This window comes from Leguminivora glycinivorella, chromosome 22 (assembly GCF_023078275.1).
Source record: "Leguminivora glycinivorella isolate SPB_JAAS2020 chromosome 22, LegGlyc_1.1, whole genome shotgun sequence".
Classification (NCBI taxonomy): Eukaryota; Metazoa; Arthropoda; class Insecta; order Lepidoptera; family Tortricidae; genus Leguminivora; species Leguminivora glycinivorella.
In genome coordinates, this window is record NC_062992.1 from 4,004,638 (window position 1) to 4,021,617 (window position 16,980).

The following is a 16,980-nucleotide window of genomic DNA, read 5'->3' on the forward strand; positions in this document are numbered from 1 at the left end:
CCTTTTTCGGGCATTCTTTGATTGTGTGCCCCGCTTCGCCGCAATGTCCGCAGGTGTTGCACTCCATTTTACAGGTCTTTGCAGCATGGTTGTAGAGTTGGCATTTAAAGCAGCGGGTTACCAATGTGAAATCTCTGACAGGACACGATGACCAATTCACAAAAACTCTGTTATTTTTAATTAGGGCCTTGCGGATCACTCCAGGAACCTCAATTATGTAATTACAGGACTCGGAATCTTTTTTCCCGGATTTGTGACTAAGTCTCGTGGCGCTCATAAATTTCTCGAGCGTCCAGTCCTGTATCTTATCGACTAAGTTTTGTTTGAAAATGCACTTCAGGACATCGTTTTCGTGTATTTCCGATGGAACTCCAATTATAAAAATTCTGGGCTTGCGTTTTAATGGCTCGTCAACGGTCAGTCCAGAGGTCGTAAGCTGTGATGACTGTTTCAATTTTAGGATGTCTTCTTTTGAATCAGTGCTTATGACTACCCCACCATTTTTTATTTTGCGTAGCCCTCTCACGTGCAGTTTCATTTCGTCAGGCCGGATGATTTTTTGGACAAGGGATTTTGTCTCCTCGCTCGACTTCAATCTGTCCACAGGGTAAATTGCGACTGAGTTTATATTAGGCGGTTGGACATACCTCATTCCAGGTTTTTTCAGGGCATCGGCAAAAGAAATTGGGCCATGAGCTGGTCGGCTGGATTCCTCTATCGTCCTCTGTAGATCTTGGATGCGTTGCACTAGGTCCGTTTTTTCTTGGTGTGCTTGACGCGACTGGTAGGCTTGGGTTGCATGGGCTTTTAGAGATTGGTACTCAATTGCCATTTGTGAGGCGTAATGAGTCACGTTGCGACACATAGAGCTAATTCTGAGCTTCTGATCAATGTTTAGCTTACCTTCCGAAGCTGTTTGGTTGATGTCCTGCAGGCTTAATTCTATTTTTAACCGTCGCCTCATATCTCAAGAAGGACGGTTATCAAGTCGTCTGTATGTTTTTTTTTTTTTTTATGTTTGTTCCTCGATATCTCCGTCGTTACTGGACCGATTTTGAAAATTTTTTTTTTGATTGAATGTATATGCATACAGATTGGTCCCATTTTTCTCAGAACCCAGTTCTGGTGATGGGATCCTGGAGAAATCGAGGGAACTCCTCAAATCTGAAAGGCATACATATGGTGATTTTTGTGTTTTTAAAGGAACAGCATGCATTTAGGTACGGAACAGTGACATTTGGTGCAGTGGAACTGCTGATGATGGACAGAACGGAACTCTTCAAATCTGAACGGCACGCTTATAGTGACTTTGGTATTTTTATACGAACAGCATGCACTTTCGTCCAGAACAGTGACATTTGGTGCAGTGGAATTTCTGATGATGGTCAGAACCGAACTCCTCAAATCTGAACGGCACGCTTATAGTGACTTTGGTATTTTTATAAGAACAGCATGCACTTTCGTCCAGAACAGTGACATTTGGTGCAGTGGAACTGCTGATGATGGCCAGAACCAAACTCCTCAAATCTGAACGGCACGCTTATAGTGACTTTGCCATTTTTATAAGAACAGCATGCACTTTCGTCCAGAACAGTGACATTTGGTGCAGTGGAATTTCTGATGATGGTCAGAACCGAACTCCTCAAATCTGAACGGCACGCTTATAGTGACTTTGGTATTTTTATAAGAACAGCATGCACTTTCGTCCAGAACAGTGACATTTGGTGCAGTGGAACTGCTGATGATGGCCAGAACCAAACTCCTCAAACCTGAACGGCACACTCATAGTGACTTTGGTATTTTTGTAAGAAAAGCATGCATTGAAGTTCAGAACAGTGACATTTATTTAGTTATGTTTGTTAAGCATAAATTTTGAAATCAAAGTTTGTCAAGCTTCGATTTCTTATAATATAATCAATCGGATTCATGAGGAATTAAGGAAACTCCTCAAACCTTAACGTTATACGTATATTTCGTGTGTCATTTGTGTTGCCATCTAATAATTAAAGCATTAAAAACAGTTTTAAAAAATACTTACACATTTCTACATAATCCAACATTCGCAAGTAGCTTTCACCAGAACCCGAAAGGCGACGGTTTTTTTTTCTTAAAAATTATTCTAAGCCAAGATTTGATATCACTCGTGGCGATGACCTTCGGAGGCTCTTCGGGGGCTTCATCCTCTTTCATAATTGCGGGCGCGGGCGCTGGCGGGATAGGCTGCGGCGTGGGGGTTGAGGGCGGGCTACGAGGCGTTAGTCCACTTCGATTAAATGGACTATTCACCGACATTTTAATCACTTTTCTTACTTCGGCATTGTTTTAATGCAGCTACAAAAAACGCGATGGCCGAGTATTGACCCAGATAACGCACGAGAAATGCAAGATTATGCTCGCGAATAATTAAAAATCGTAATTAACACGTCCGATCTCATTGGCGTCTAGAGAGCTATCCAGCTATGAAATGATAATCATCATCACCAGTCTCCATTTGCCATTATCCATTGTAATCATGTATGAGTTCTTCATTTACAATCATTCGACTCATTTGTCGCTGCAACATATAATTTTCTTGAATTCTTAAGTCTGTCATCGCTTTGCTTGCAAATTGCAACCCAGTGTTACAAACAAACACAACAAGTTGAATAAAAGCTTGTTAAAAATACTACCACTTCACATGTAAAGCTTTTAAACATTTGGATAAAAATATCTTTCGTCTGAATTTAAAATTCATAGATTCATAATTGGATCATGTTTTTACTGAACAAATGCAGAGAATACTTAGTAAGCAGAAGGATTTTATTTTTATATCGAATGTTTTTATGCTGAACAGTTTTATTTAAATATGGAAATGATAGAAACCTCCAGTGATATTTGGCAATGATAAAACGCAATTTATGCTTAATAATGCTTTATTAAAGCATAAAAAAGCAATAATCATAATAGGCTTGAAATACTGACATCGCGTCTTGCCAGCTCATATAACCCAGCAACCTTCAAATCAAAGGTGAACTGGCACCTTCTCATTTCGGCCAAATTAAAGAAAAACCGTTCTTTTCAAGTTGTGTCGTACCAGAAGGTGAAGGAGTTGGCAGAGGACCGGAAGAGTTGGAGATTGCTCTACCGACAAAAGCACAGGTCTTAAGTTAGAAGAAGAGGCACTTTCTGGGCGAGCGTGCTCCATCGTAGTCTTTTCCTTATTCTGACCTATTCGTTTTTCGTCCTATCGAATTTGGTCTTATTCCGAGTGTGAGTTTGTATTGAACTATGGACATCCGCTAAGAAAAATATAGTTAGTTCGTTTTTATTTTGTTTGATACTCTGATGGAATTTTATGAAACACACTTATTACATTACACACTGAAAAATATGAAATATCATATCAGCAAAAAGCTTGAAACAACCCCTTATAACGTTTCAGCAAAAAACAAGTTTTATACTGAATGGTTGCCAAATAAAAAATAGTTTTAGTTGCCAAACAATTTGTTGATCAAGTTATCGGATAGCATAAACAAGTTACTCGGGAAAAAGTGAAGATCAAGATATTTTTTCGCGGTAAAGTTTGTTAGCGTGTGGCGTTGTGTGTCTTGATTTTCTTGGATATTTATTATCTTATACTTTTAAACGAGCAAGTCTTGTATATTTATTTATTTATTTATTTATTTATTTATTTATTTATATATATATTTATTTACACTGACGATCTCGGAAACCGCTCTAACGATTTCGCAGAAATTTGTTATGTGGGGGTTTTTAGGGGTGAAAAATCGGTCTAACTTATCCTTAGGTCCCGGAAAACGCGAATTTTCGAGTTTTCATGCGTTTTTCTTCGCGCGCCATCTCGTGTGCAGTAGTTGTACTGTTAAGACAGAATTCTTTCGGTCGATGTAAGTACTCATATTATTAAATTAAAACAGGACTTAATCGCGTAAAACTTACGTTTTATATTTAACCCGACGTTTCGGACATGACATTACGTCCGTGGTCACGGGTAGACTGGCTGGGAGTTGTATCAACATCTTCTAGCTGTACGAGTTTTTCGAACTACCCGCACTTGATTGTCATCAGTCACTTTTACGCTAGGGTTGCCACTCTGCCTACATACAACACTCACGACATCCGATGGTATGAGACGGGAAGTTTTCTCACGTTTACACTTGCTAATCACTGGATTCCACGAAGATGAAATCCCTTGCCCTTCATTTTGATTGAAATTACGATGTTTCCTGATTTCAATCGCTTCACGTACTTAAGTCCTGTTAAGTCCTGTTTTAATTTAATAATATGAGTGAAGATCGTGTTAGTTTAAATCAATATGATGTAAGTACTATTTATTGCAAACACTAGATGGCGACACAGGTCAAGGCTAAAACGAATAGAAAATACACTATTTGAGTTTTTGTGGCGAAATGCGCGCCATCTCGTGTGGAGTAGTTGTGTTGTTAAGGCTGAGAATTCTTTCGCTCGATGTAGGTACTATTCATTTTTGAACTAGATGGCGACACATGTCAAGAATACGAAACGGAACCGAGCGAAGCTCGGTTGCCCAGATATATTATTTATACAGGATGAAATAAAAAGGACCAGCCATACTTTTGCACAGTGATTTTGAGGTTAACTGGAAGAGATCCCTTAAAGGGATAAGTTCGCCTTTGTACTAGTGATAAGCTCTTTTTCTTGTGTGTTGTATTATTTTCTGGTACAATAAAGTGTTTTACTACTACTACTACTACTACTACTACAACTATTATCATGGGTCCAATGCTGAAATCGCGAAAAAAAGTATTACGCTGTTCTATAGAAATGAGCAACATCGCGTCAGTCAGAATATATGGACCAGGCAATTTGTTTTTCGCGATTTCTGTTTTGGTCCCATAATGAAAGTTGTTCATTCACCGCAAAAGTCACTACGCAAAGTCTGGTCTTTTTTGTTTCAACCGGTATTGTGTGCTCAGTGCTGCCAATAATCATGTCTGTGTTCTTAGAGAAAGGTGTGTTCTGTAGGTAACATTTAGTAAATTTACATTTAGCAATGATTTAAATGCTTCCTGCATGTACATAAAAAAACATATTCTGTATATTTTTCACGGACAAAAAACAACTAATAGAGAGAGAAATAATTTTGACCCAATAATTACGACTTTAGACATTTATTTCACCCGTATTAAGTATTTAAATTAACATGGTATGATGGTACTGTATACTCAGTTGAGCTCATATTGAAATATTATAAGTATTATAAACACAATATCATAATTATTATAATTATTTGGCAAACGGTCTGGCTCAGTCGGTAGTGACCCTGCACCTGCTAAGCTGCGGTCCTGGGTTCGAATGCCGGTAAGGGCATTTATTTTATAGTATTTGTGTGATGAGCACAGATATTTGTTCCTGAGTCTTGGATGTTTTCTATATATATAAGTATGTATTTATCTATTTAAGTATGTATATCGTCGCTTAGCACCCATAGTACAAACTTTGCTTAGATTGGGGCTAAGTTGATCTGTGTAAGTTGTCCCCAATATTTATTTATTATTATTTATTTATATATTATATTGTCAACTCTAATCTCTAATGTTTCAGCAATAGAGACGTGTTCAGATATTATGAGCATCTCCAGCGTTCTGATATAACTGATGGATGGCTGTACACAGGGTACACATTTACCTGCATCAGCATTAGGCACCGTTGAGAGGGTTAATCTCCGTCTTTAGCTAGCTTTGATAACATGTGTGCCTGTTAACTTGTCCAATAGACTGCCATACATAGACAACGTATAAAGTTATTGGATTTTTTTGAAGTGCAACTTCTAATGAGACTTCCAATTGACAATCTCGCTGACAGTGTTGCCAATTAGAATCATATTCCTATTTTCATTTCCACATTACATTACATCGACTTCTACGACACCCATGGGAAGAAAGAATATGATGCTACTCTTGGTATCCAACTAAGTCATTTTCCATGCTTTACCTGTAGGAAAAAACACCAAAACTAACACCCAAAAATATCGTAGGGCGGATAGAAGTAGACCTCCGTGAGCTCGGCGTCGGCGAAAGCTAGCGCGGTACCGCTCAAGACCGGGCAAAGTGGCTTGTGTTGGGAGGCCAAAACCCATTGGTACCTATTGACTTCGGTCATCTCGTTCGTTTTTCGTCAAGTTCCTAAAAAGTCCGATTCTGCTTTCGTCAGCCATTCTTCATCCGTCAAGTTAGTCTAGTCTTTGACCATAATGAGTTGTTGGCCTTTTACTTATGTTTTTCGAGTCAACTCTTTTTTTTATTATCGTTATCGCACAAGCCAAGTAAGCATGTATCGTATCTGTAGTAGGGTTGTAAATAGAAAAAAAACCAAATGTTTTTTTTCAGAATTGTGAAAAAAAAACATGAAAAAAAACCGAGCACCATGGTTTTTTTTCTAAATATTGTTTTTATTCAGATGAACAAATAATACGACAATAACGGTTTTTCGTGAGGTGTAACGTGTTTCAATAACAATAACGTACATTTTAATTCAATTAACATTCAGTATACAAACGTTTATTGGGGAATCCCCGATGCTGCGTGTAGCATGGAGTAGCATGGAGAGGCGGTGGTGTTGCCAACAGTAAATAGTGACAACTACCAACTACGGCAACTACAAATTTCGTAAAACTTACTTTTATAAGACCAGAAATAAAGTTATTTGATTAAATTCGTTTAATAGTTAACATTAAGTCTAAAAAACCGTATAAAAGTTTTATTGTAAGTTTTAATTTAAGTGTTTATTGTATTATTTTTATGTTGTATAAAAGTATTAACTACTTTGCTAATTTTGAGATTTCGTACTTTAGAAAAAAAACATACTCCAGAAAAAAACTGTTTTTTTTTCACGGTTTTTTTTCATGTTTTTTTTTCAAGCCAGAAAAAAACCGTTTTTTTGCAACCCTAATCTGTAGGGTAAGTGATCTTGGTCGTCAAATGACTTGAGTCGCAGGCAAACAATTTGCACACGGCAATATTCCAATTATGGAGTTTACCGGAGATGTGTTAGGTTTAGGTATTATGAGCGAGGCTTGCGAGTAAGTTGGGGATTTTATCACCGCTGGGGTCTTCTTTGAGAACTAATCTCAAGGTTTGACGTAGGCACTAGTTTTTTTTTATTTTTTTTTATACCACGTCGGTGGCAAACAGGTATACGGCCCGCCTGATGGAAAGCGGTCACCGTAACCTATGGACGCCCGCAACTCAAGCGGTGTCACGTGCGCGTTGCCGACCCATTAGAAACTTGTACACTCCTTTTTTAGGGTTCCGTAGTCAACTAGGAACCCTTATAGTTTCGCCATGTCTGTCTGTCCGTCCGTCCGTGAAATTTGGTACAAGTATGTATATCAATCACGCCAATAAAGTGCAAAAATAAAAAATGGAAAAAAATGTTTTATTAGGGTACCCCCCTTACATGTAAAGTGGGGGCTGATTTTTTTTTCATTCCAACCCCAACGTGTGATATATTGTTGGATAGGTATTTAAAAATGAATAAGGGTTTACTAAGATCGTTTTTTGATAATATTAATATTTTCGGAAATAATCGCTCTTAAAGGAAAAAAAAGTGCGTCCCCCCCCTCTAACTTTTGAACCATCTGTTTAAAAAATATGAAAAAAATCACAAAAGTAGAACTTTATAAACACTTTCTAGGAAAATTGTTTTGAACTTGATAGGATCAGTAGTTTTTGAGAAAAATACGGAAAACTACGGAACCCTACACTGAGCGTGGCCCGACACGCTCTTGGCCGGTTTTTTTGAAGAACTCCATACTGTAGTTCATCGGGAATACCTCGACAGGGAGCTCATTCCACAGCCGGAGCGGAGTAGTTTTTATGAAAGCGACTACCATCTGACCTTCCAACCCGAAGGGTAACTAGGTGTTATTGGGATTAGTTCGGTTGTATAATAATATAATAACCGTTAATCATTCAAAATTCTTATGATTTAGTTAGTCATGTACGTGTATGATGTTGATGAGTTATCGATAATCGATAACTGATTTGTCGATGGTTTCAGTCAATCACTCGTGTCTGCTTCGAAAACTTCTATGTCTGCCACGTATTTTATCTTTTAAACTGTTTTTAATTAAAACCCCCGACGCAAGAAGGACGGGGTGTTATAAGTTTGACGTGTCTGTATGTCTGTCTGTTTGTTTGTCTGTCTGTCTGTCTGTTTGTCTGTCTGTCTGTCTGAGTGTGTGTCTGTCTGTGGCATCGTAGCTCCCGAACGGCTGAACCGATTTCGATTTTGTTTGAATGCTGAGTTAGTCGGGAATGTTCTTAGCCATGGTTTATCCTACACTACACAAGTACACATATAATAGTTACACAAATCCTGCTACAATATTTACACACAAACCACACATAACTTGCACAGACGTATATCTCATTAACTCGTGTCATTCCAAACAAGACCTTATTTAACTCTAGTTAACATACAATTTGAAACACAGAGAATGGTGGTACAGTGAAGCTATTAAATATAGATGCGGACAACAACGTGTCTAAAAGATGTACCTATACACGATCTTATTCCTTATACACAGTATGGGACAGCCAATTTTTTTTTCACGATTTCAGCATTGGCCCCATAATAAAAGTTGTTCATTGGGACCTCAAAAATCACTGTGCGAAGTTTGAACGGTAGTTTTTAATGTTGTCTTCGGTTACCGCGATAGTTACTCATGAAATAAAACTATGGAAACGGATTAAATCGCGTTTAATTAATTTATGATTCATCCCGACGTTTCGAACACTTTACAGCGTTCGTGGTCAACGGGTGACTGAGGAAAAATTACAATGTGCAAAAGCTACCCACATACAAGAAATATTAACGAACCAGGACCACAAATAACATAGATTTTTAAGGTAGGTTTACACACTATTAATAAAGCTAGTTAATAGTTATACAATATTCAAAAAATCCAAAACCTACCTTAAAAATCTATATTATTTGTGGTCCTGGTTCGTTAATATTTCTTGTATGTTGGTAGCTTTTGCACATTGTAATTTTTCCTCAGTCACCCGTTGACCACGAACGCTGTAAAGAGTTCGAAACGTCGGGATGAATTTTAAATTAATTATACGCGATTTAATCCGTTTCCATAGTTTTATTTCACCTCTATGTTAAGGTTGTGTATGGAATATATATTTTCGGCACTTTGTCCGTATCTATATTTAATACCTCGAGTACCAAGCTGAGTAATATTTAACAAAGAGACTTAGTTATCCTCTGTGGCCATGTGAGTTGGTAATCCTCGGCAGGATAGAGGAAAACGGTTATCCATACAAAAGTAGACCTCGTTTTCCTCTTTAGATACTGTCATTATGATGGGGACTTGTCTTCCCCGGCTATTCTTTTGCAGCCACGGTTTTTAGGTTAAATTATATTTCAAACATAATACTTTCCTTTATGAAAAGCGGCGTGGGTCAACATTTCTACTTTGGGCGTTAACATTTGAATCCCTCACGACGCTCAGGATTCAATCATAGAATCCTTTGCTTTGTTTGCGATTCAATTCACGCCCTCGGCGTATACGTGTAATTTTGCTATAGTGACATAATTTATTGTTACACAGTTTAATGTGTACTTAGCTGCGTCTGATTTAAAAAAAAACACTATTGTGGAAATTGCAAGCATCTCAAAGTATAAAATCAGTTTATCATTCCTAATTTATACACAATGCCGATCCAGCCGGCGTATCATGCTTCCAATTTTATCACTTATCTACACACTGACATTCTTGCCAAAGCGTGACGGATACTTTATCCACATAAAGTATCCGTCACGGTTTGGCAAGAATGTCAGTGTGAGAGTGACAGATGTCTTACCCACGTGGATAAGTGATAAAATTGGAAAACGGGGACTACCTTTGTATGAACAGCCTGTTTCAAGCCGGTCGTACCTTTCGTTTAATCCGTGCGTATGAGAAACAACACAACAAGGTACCTAGCAACGACACATTCGCTAACGCTTCGTAAGCGTATCGTAGCTAGCTCTCTCTATCGCTCTTCTGTGGGCGCGACAGAGCCAGACTGCGTTTCGATTGCCACGTAGCGTCAAAAATTGTCACTTTAGCTAGGCCAGTGCTTCGGTGTATACTAAACTAGCTTTTGCCCGCGGCTTCGCTCGCGTTAAATTAGAAAATTACAGAAAGCCCCATACAAACTTCCACCTCCCATTTTAGAGTAGTGGGGGGTTAGAAAAAGACAAAAAGTAGTGTCCAGTGTATGTCACTCTCCATCCCTTCAACTATTTCCACTAAAAAAAATCACGTTAGTTCGTCAAGGCCCATGCCCTATTCAGTGGTGACGACTGACGACCATAGCGCGCCGCATTAGAACTCAATGTCGGCTGGTCACGTGCGGTTCGTTTGTAAATGTAGGTAAGAATTCTGAATGGCGGCATTTTGTGATCATTAAAGGAGTGAACCTTCTGTACTTGTAGGTACTATTATAATATATTTTGTGGTAAGGCTCAGTTACATTTTGTATAATGGCACGGTCCCAAACCTCTGACGGTCGTTTTACAAATAAAGAAAGCTTTGTTAGAGTAAAATCTTGGTGTGTGGTAGAAGTGAATAAAAAGAGCTGTTACGCCTCTGTACCGCATTTTCGGCTATTTAAGGGGGGGAAGAGGGGTGACGCAGAGGGGGGAGGGATGGGGAGGGTTGATGAAAAATAAGTGAGTAAGTAAATATTCTTTATTGAACCACAATGATAACAGATTACAAATAGCAGACATTAAACATATAGGTAGCAACAGGCGGTCTTATCGCTGTAAGCGATCGCTACCAGACAACCTTAGAGTAGCAGGAAATGAAGAATAGACATTTTAAAAATGGTATATAGTGCAAGAAATAATTAAAGGAATAGGAAAATTACACATAAACTAAGTTAAATAATTATATACAACAATATTAAAAATAAAATATAAAAATAAATAAATAAAAATAAAATATGATATACACAAACATACACATATAAGTATTAATACATACACAAAAGCATACACACATACATACATACGTAACATAACATACACAGCAGCAAATTAAGGCAGAGCTGAGTAATGAATGATTCTTCAGTAAAGTGTTGAAGCTTTCAAGTGATTTTGCACACCTAATCTCTAATGGCAGGCCGTTCCACAGCCGAACCGCTCGAAACGTGAAGGCAATAACTTCGGCCTATAATGTAGGTACATATCCCAATAAAAAAAAATCTTCCATTAATTATGTCGTAATTTTAGCTAATTTCCCCGTACTATGAGGGAACCGGACCTGGTTACCCTTCGGGTTGGAAGGTCAGATGGCAGTCTCTTGTAAAAGTAGTGCCTACGGCCTAATCTTGGGATTAGTTGTCAAAGCGGACCCCAGGCTCCCAAGAGCCGTGGAAAATGCCAGGATAACAGAAGGAGGACGATGATTCTCAGAGACCACGGAGACAACGAAACGTCATCATTCAACATCGAAACGTCGGAGGTTATACCTTTTTAAAACTTGTACGCGATTAAGACGACGAATTTAGATTGTCGCGTTCTCTAGCGTTCTAACTCCTATCGTCTCGTTAGGTATGAGGAAATTTAAATGAGGAGTCAGAAGAACGGTAAAACAATATTTATTCCCATGAAGCTCAGCCGGTAAGATGGGTAAAATATGTTTACAATAAAAAATAAGACAATGAAATTCTTTTTTTGATAAATATAAAACGTTTACGCCTGACGAGGTCTAAATTAAAGGGTTTCATTAATGAGCCTTATTAAGATTAATACGTCCGCAATTTATCACAATTAGAAATGGCATACATTTGAAAGTAAAGTGTATAAAATACCAAAATTAAATGTTAGAATTGTTTTAAATCTTTTTATTTGGAATACTCCGGTGACAAACAAGGACAAGGACCGCCTGATGGTAGGCAGTCTCATATCGTTAAACTATAATCGAAATAAGCAAGGTTCCTAATTCGACACTGCAGAATAGTCTGGGTTTCATAAGATACAGCGGGACAAATCTAGACTGGGGGCAATTGTAACTGATCCATTTTTACAAGCTTTTATTCAACTTGCCTTGTTAGTATGTTAGTGTGCGTCAAAACGTAGAAGCTAAATTTGACCCACTTCCCGGTTTCCGATTGAGCTGAAATTTTGCACACATAATATATGTAAATCACGTGACAATGCAATATTATGGGTATCATGGAGCTGATCTGATGATGGAGCAGAAAGGTGGTCATAGGAACTTTGTTATGAAACGTCGTATCCCCATCAGGAGTAAGGGGTTTTTAGAAAAGTATTGGAGAGCAGTAGATGACTATTAAAAGAAAGGTACAGTCGGCGATAAAAGCTTCTACATGTATCCACTGAACACGCCTACCATATATAACCGGCGGACTCTATTTAATAATGCAAACATTGTAAAACATGGAAAAAAAAAAAAAAACATTCAGTCGAATTGAGAACCTCCTCCTTTTTTGAAGTCGGTTAAAAATGGACCAGTTACATTTGCTCCCCAGTCGAGATTTGCCCTGCTGTACTTTACATAATCATAATCACAACCTGTACACTGTATTATGTGCAGTTACCTTTTGAGGAATCCTGGCAACTTTTCTAATTTTGCATAAACGCTCCCCAAAGTACGAAGTTTCGGGAATAAAAGAGAACAAACAAGTGTGTTTAGTCCGCCGGTACATGCGGGTTGTTTATCGCTAGGGTGGCCATAATTTAGCACTAGGTGCGTTGGCCGAATGGCACAAACGTTCACGAAAAGGTCACGAAACGAAACGCTAGTACATATCTATCCCTATCGCTCTTGTGTATTGGCGCGACAGAGCCGGATTGCGTTTCTTTTTCGTTTGGCGTCGGAGAAATGCCATTCGGCTACGGGGCCTGATCAGACATTTCATATTTGCCAGTCGCTAATCAGTGAAGGAGAACATCGTGAGGAAACCGGACTAATTCCAATAAGCTTCGTGTTGGAAGGTCAGATGGTAGTCGCTTTCTTGCTAAATCTTCACTGAGAGAAAATACAACCAGTTTTCATGTTCGTTCAACAAGTTTTTTGGTTAAAATAGCGCCTACGTGCTCTTTGGTTCAAACAACAAGCTACTTGTCATTTGAATCGGCAATATATTTGAATCAACAAGTCGATTTTATAAAAACAACCTGACACATATTGTTTTAAACATACGTTTGGCTGATTCAAACGGATAAACCGCAACAAGTCGAACTTAAAGTTAAATTCACGATGCAAATTTCTCTCAGTGTTGGGATAGTTGTCAAAGCGGCCGTGTCAAATGCCGGGATAACGCATCTTGTGCACAAACGCTCACGAAACGCTTGCAGTTTGTAGCTATCTATCTCTATCGCTCTTGCGTATAGGCACGACAGAGCCAGACTACATTTCTGCGGCGTTTTGGCAGAAATGCCATTCGGCAACGGGGCCTGTGTTGGTGATGGGGACAATTCTAATTCTCACTACCCCTTTCCTCCCATGATGACGGGTTAACAATTTGTCGTAGATCGTAGATGTTGGCTGTATATATAGTTCAATATTGAACCAAATATTAAGAAGTTGCTATTAGGTACAAAGCCTGAATGAAAAATTACCCCCGCATTTTTAAAATAGTTACTGAACTGATTAGTTAAAGGGTGCTTGGTCCCTTTCTGACATATACATAAGTTAACATGACAGATAAGGACAAGCGATTTTTTGGCTTTTCAGGTTTTTAAAGCGTTAATGAAAAGCGCCATTGGTAGTTGATAAGATATTATTATGTATTAACACTAGAATAAGTCTTTTAATATAATTTAAGGTACTAACTTTGAAAATAAGTGCTTCATTTCGCCGTTAAACGTAAGTTTGGCGAAAAAACTAGAAACTGTATAACTGTAATCTTTCTTTTCAATAAAAAAAAAAAAAACCTGTGGGCGATGGGCTAGCAACGTAGCAACCAGTCACTGCAATGTCATAAATTATTTTCCTTTAAAGTCATTAATTGCTTAAAGTGACACTGAAATCACTGAATGTACCAATGTAACAATGGGGAGTGCAATAGACCTGAATCTTGTGCCCTTTTCGTACGAGCTACCTAACATTTTTTTCAAGTCACGCCTTCAATGCCATCATTCCCAAATGGGGTACGAAGAGCACAGACAAATTTTGGTGCCTCTCTTAGCAATTACGGGGTTGAAAGAAAAAAACGAAATTCTCAATATTAATGTGACCGGTTGCTGGCCTATCGCCCCACCCTATTGAACCCATATCTTACAATCGACTTCTACGAGATAACTTAAAATCTTAACCAACACAGGGGAAAAAAACATTTGTGACCATATATTCGAGAACAATATTCATATGAGAACAAAACGGAGTAGAAAAAGACACGAAACGTGATGCTAAAATACGGTGACAGTCCCATATAATACGGGACGTGTGGCAACCCTATTTATCGCGTTATTTAGGAGCCCATGAGTCTAGCCCCCGTACACAACAACCCTATAAAAATATTCAATAAGATATGCCTTGTCGCGCAGACTTTTATTTGTCCTAGTTTTGTGGGCGGTGATTACCTATTTGTCGCCTTTAGTTATAAGAAAGAAAATAAGTTCTTCTCAAGGTAAGGACCGTTGCATATTAGGCAAGAAAATTGCCCTGGGGCCGTCGCCTGTAGAGGAGCTATCTAAGTGCCTGATGAATGCTTCTGGTAACCAGAAGGCCGGCCAATGTTTCGCTGAGTGGATCAGCATTGATATTCTGGTCATCTGCATATAATTATTATATCGTATCTAATATGGGCCATTTTTTTTCCAAAGTTGTCCACTTTTTGTATGGCGGTAACGGAATGGAAGGTTAGAAAAAATGTATAGAAATCTTGGGACATTTTTTTTCTTCTATCAGGATCGAAAGACCTCGCGATTCTGAGTATTAATCGCGAAAAAATACCCATGTTACAAAAAAGTGGGGTGGACAACTCTGAAAAAAAAAATGGCCGCTATACTTAATAAATATCTCACGTAACACGCAGGTAGAGTTTGTTCAAAAAGAAAAGAGTTTAGTACAGAATGTATAGGGCTCCATCACACCATAGATCAAGCAAACGTATCCACTTAGCGTGTCAAAAGAACTGAGTAAACCACTGACTTGTCCGTCTTTAATCGCAACTTGCAGCTTTCGGACGTCAATTTTTGTAAGTTGGAGTCAACAAAAACATTGAAAATGCCTCGTTACGTGATATTTAATTGCAACAACACAAAAATTATGAAAACTCAACGGCCTGAGACATATTTAAAACCACAGACAAGTAACAACTTCAGTACAAAATCTGACACGCTCGGCCGCCATACAAATGGATGAACTTGTTTCTTCTATCTAAATCTACATAGTTCTGTGGGCTCCATACATTCAACGATTCTCCCCGTCCCGTACAGAATCTACATAATTATGTATATCTAAATTTAAATCAAGCCAAACAAATATTTAAAAAAATCTTCTGTCTTGTTTCAGATCGACTCCGTGCTATGTCCGTGTGAGAATCAGTGAGAGTGATGTGTGTGTGATGCGAGCTGGTTGACTCCTGACCTGACGCTGCGGAACCCTGGCGAAGAAAACCGTCAGAATGGCCGACCCTGACGCGTTCGATGACGAGGTAAGTGAAGGAAGATGTCTAAGTGAGAGTGAAGTGTGTGTGATGCGAGCAGGTTGACTCCTGACCTGACGCTGTAGCGGAGCACTGGCGAAGAAAACCAAAATGGCTGACCCTGACGCGTTCGATGACGAGGTAAATGAAGGAAGATGTCTGAGTGAGAGTGAAGTGTGTGTGATGCGAGCAGGTTGACTCCTGACCTGACGCTGTAGCAGAACACTGGCGATGGAAGCCAAAATGGCCGGCCCTGACGCCATCGATGACGAGGTAAGTAGAGGAAGATGACTCGACAACTAAAGTAGTTGGTAAAATTTCTTTGGGAAATGTAATGAGGCAAAAAAAATCTTCGATAAATTAAAAGTACCTATTCCAGAAAAAATACATAGAATAACAGAAATACAGGAGTAAGAGTTAAAAGGCACGAAAAAACAACAAAAGTAGCAAGAAAACAAAAGACTAAATTAAATTAATATAAACAAATATTCAAAGTAAAGCAAAAAGTCAAATTTTGTTCAGTTTCAGGTGTATTTTTTGGGTCCATATTGGCTCATATAAAATTATTTGTTATAAAATTATTGTTTATACCGATTTGTGCTCCGAATGATCATTTCTCATAATTTTACTTATCATAATTTTGTTTCATTATTATCAATAGTACTACTATCACTGTTCATAATAATCATTTAGTCGAAAATTTTTAATCATAAATTCTATACAAATATTTAATAACATTCATAATTTTGTGTTTAAGAAAATCATTCATCATAATAGTATATTATACTAGCTGCCCGGCGTACTTCGTATCGCCTTATACTTGGAGGCGCAAAACATGGGGCAAGGCAAAGAAGTGACCATTTTTACTTGACACAATTAAGTAGCTACATCATTAATTACATTATAGCGTACCTATTTAATATACACATACCCATAGCTGGGCATTAACTCGTTAATCCGTTAATTAACGAAGTTAACATTTCGATTAACGAAGTTAACATTTCGATTAACGGATTAACTTTTAAATTAACTCTAAAAAATGTAAACGGACTCGTTAACTTCCGTTAAATTTCTCCGAGTCCGTTAATCGTTAATTTAGCAGGGCAGCGCCGCGAAAAACACGCTACTGTAAAAGTCCGAAGTACGGAAAATCCTAGGATTTAACCGGTAAATCCCAGCTTTTACCGATTTTGATCGCCAAAAGCCCAAATATTACCTAAAGAATTGTTGTTCACATGGGTTCGCTTTTACCAACGTTGATTCGATGAATCCTAAGTTTTACCATGGCAACTGTTCTAGATTATACTGTGGTTCTAGTGACAGC

General features: G+C 38.3%; 1 protein-coding gene across 1 annotated transcript in view; it reads left to right on the forward strand.

Annotated features, from left to right (window-relative positions):
• LOC125237759 (dipeptidyl aminopeptidase-like protein 6) overlaps positions 1-16,980 on the forward strand; it is a 342,306-nt gene that overhangs the window by 38,281 nt on the left and 287,045 nt on the right. The window contains exon 2 of the mRNA XM_048144933.1: positions 15,524-15,665. Within this exon, the coding sequence (XP_048000890.1) occupies positions 15,636-15,665 (30 nt within the window). The 5' untranslated portion in view covers positions 15,524-15,635. The remainder of the gene's footprint in view (positions 1-15,523; positions 15,666-16,980) is intronic.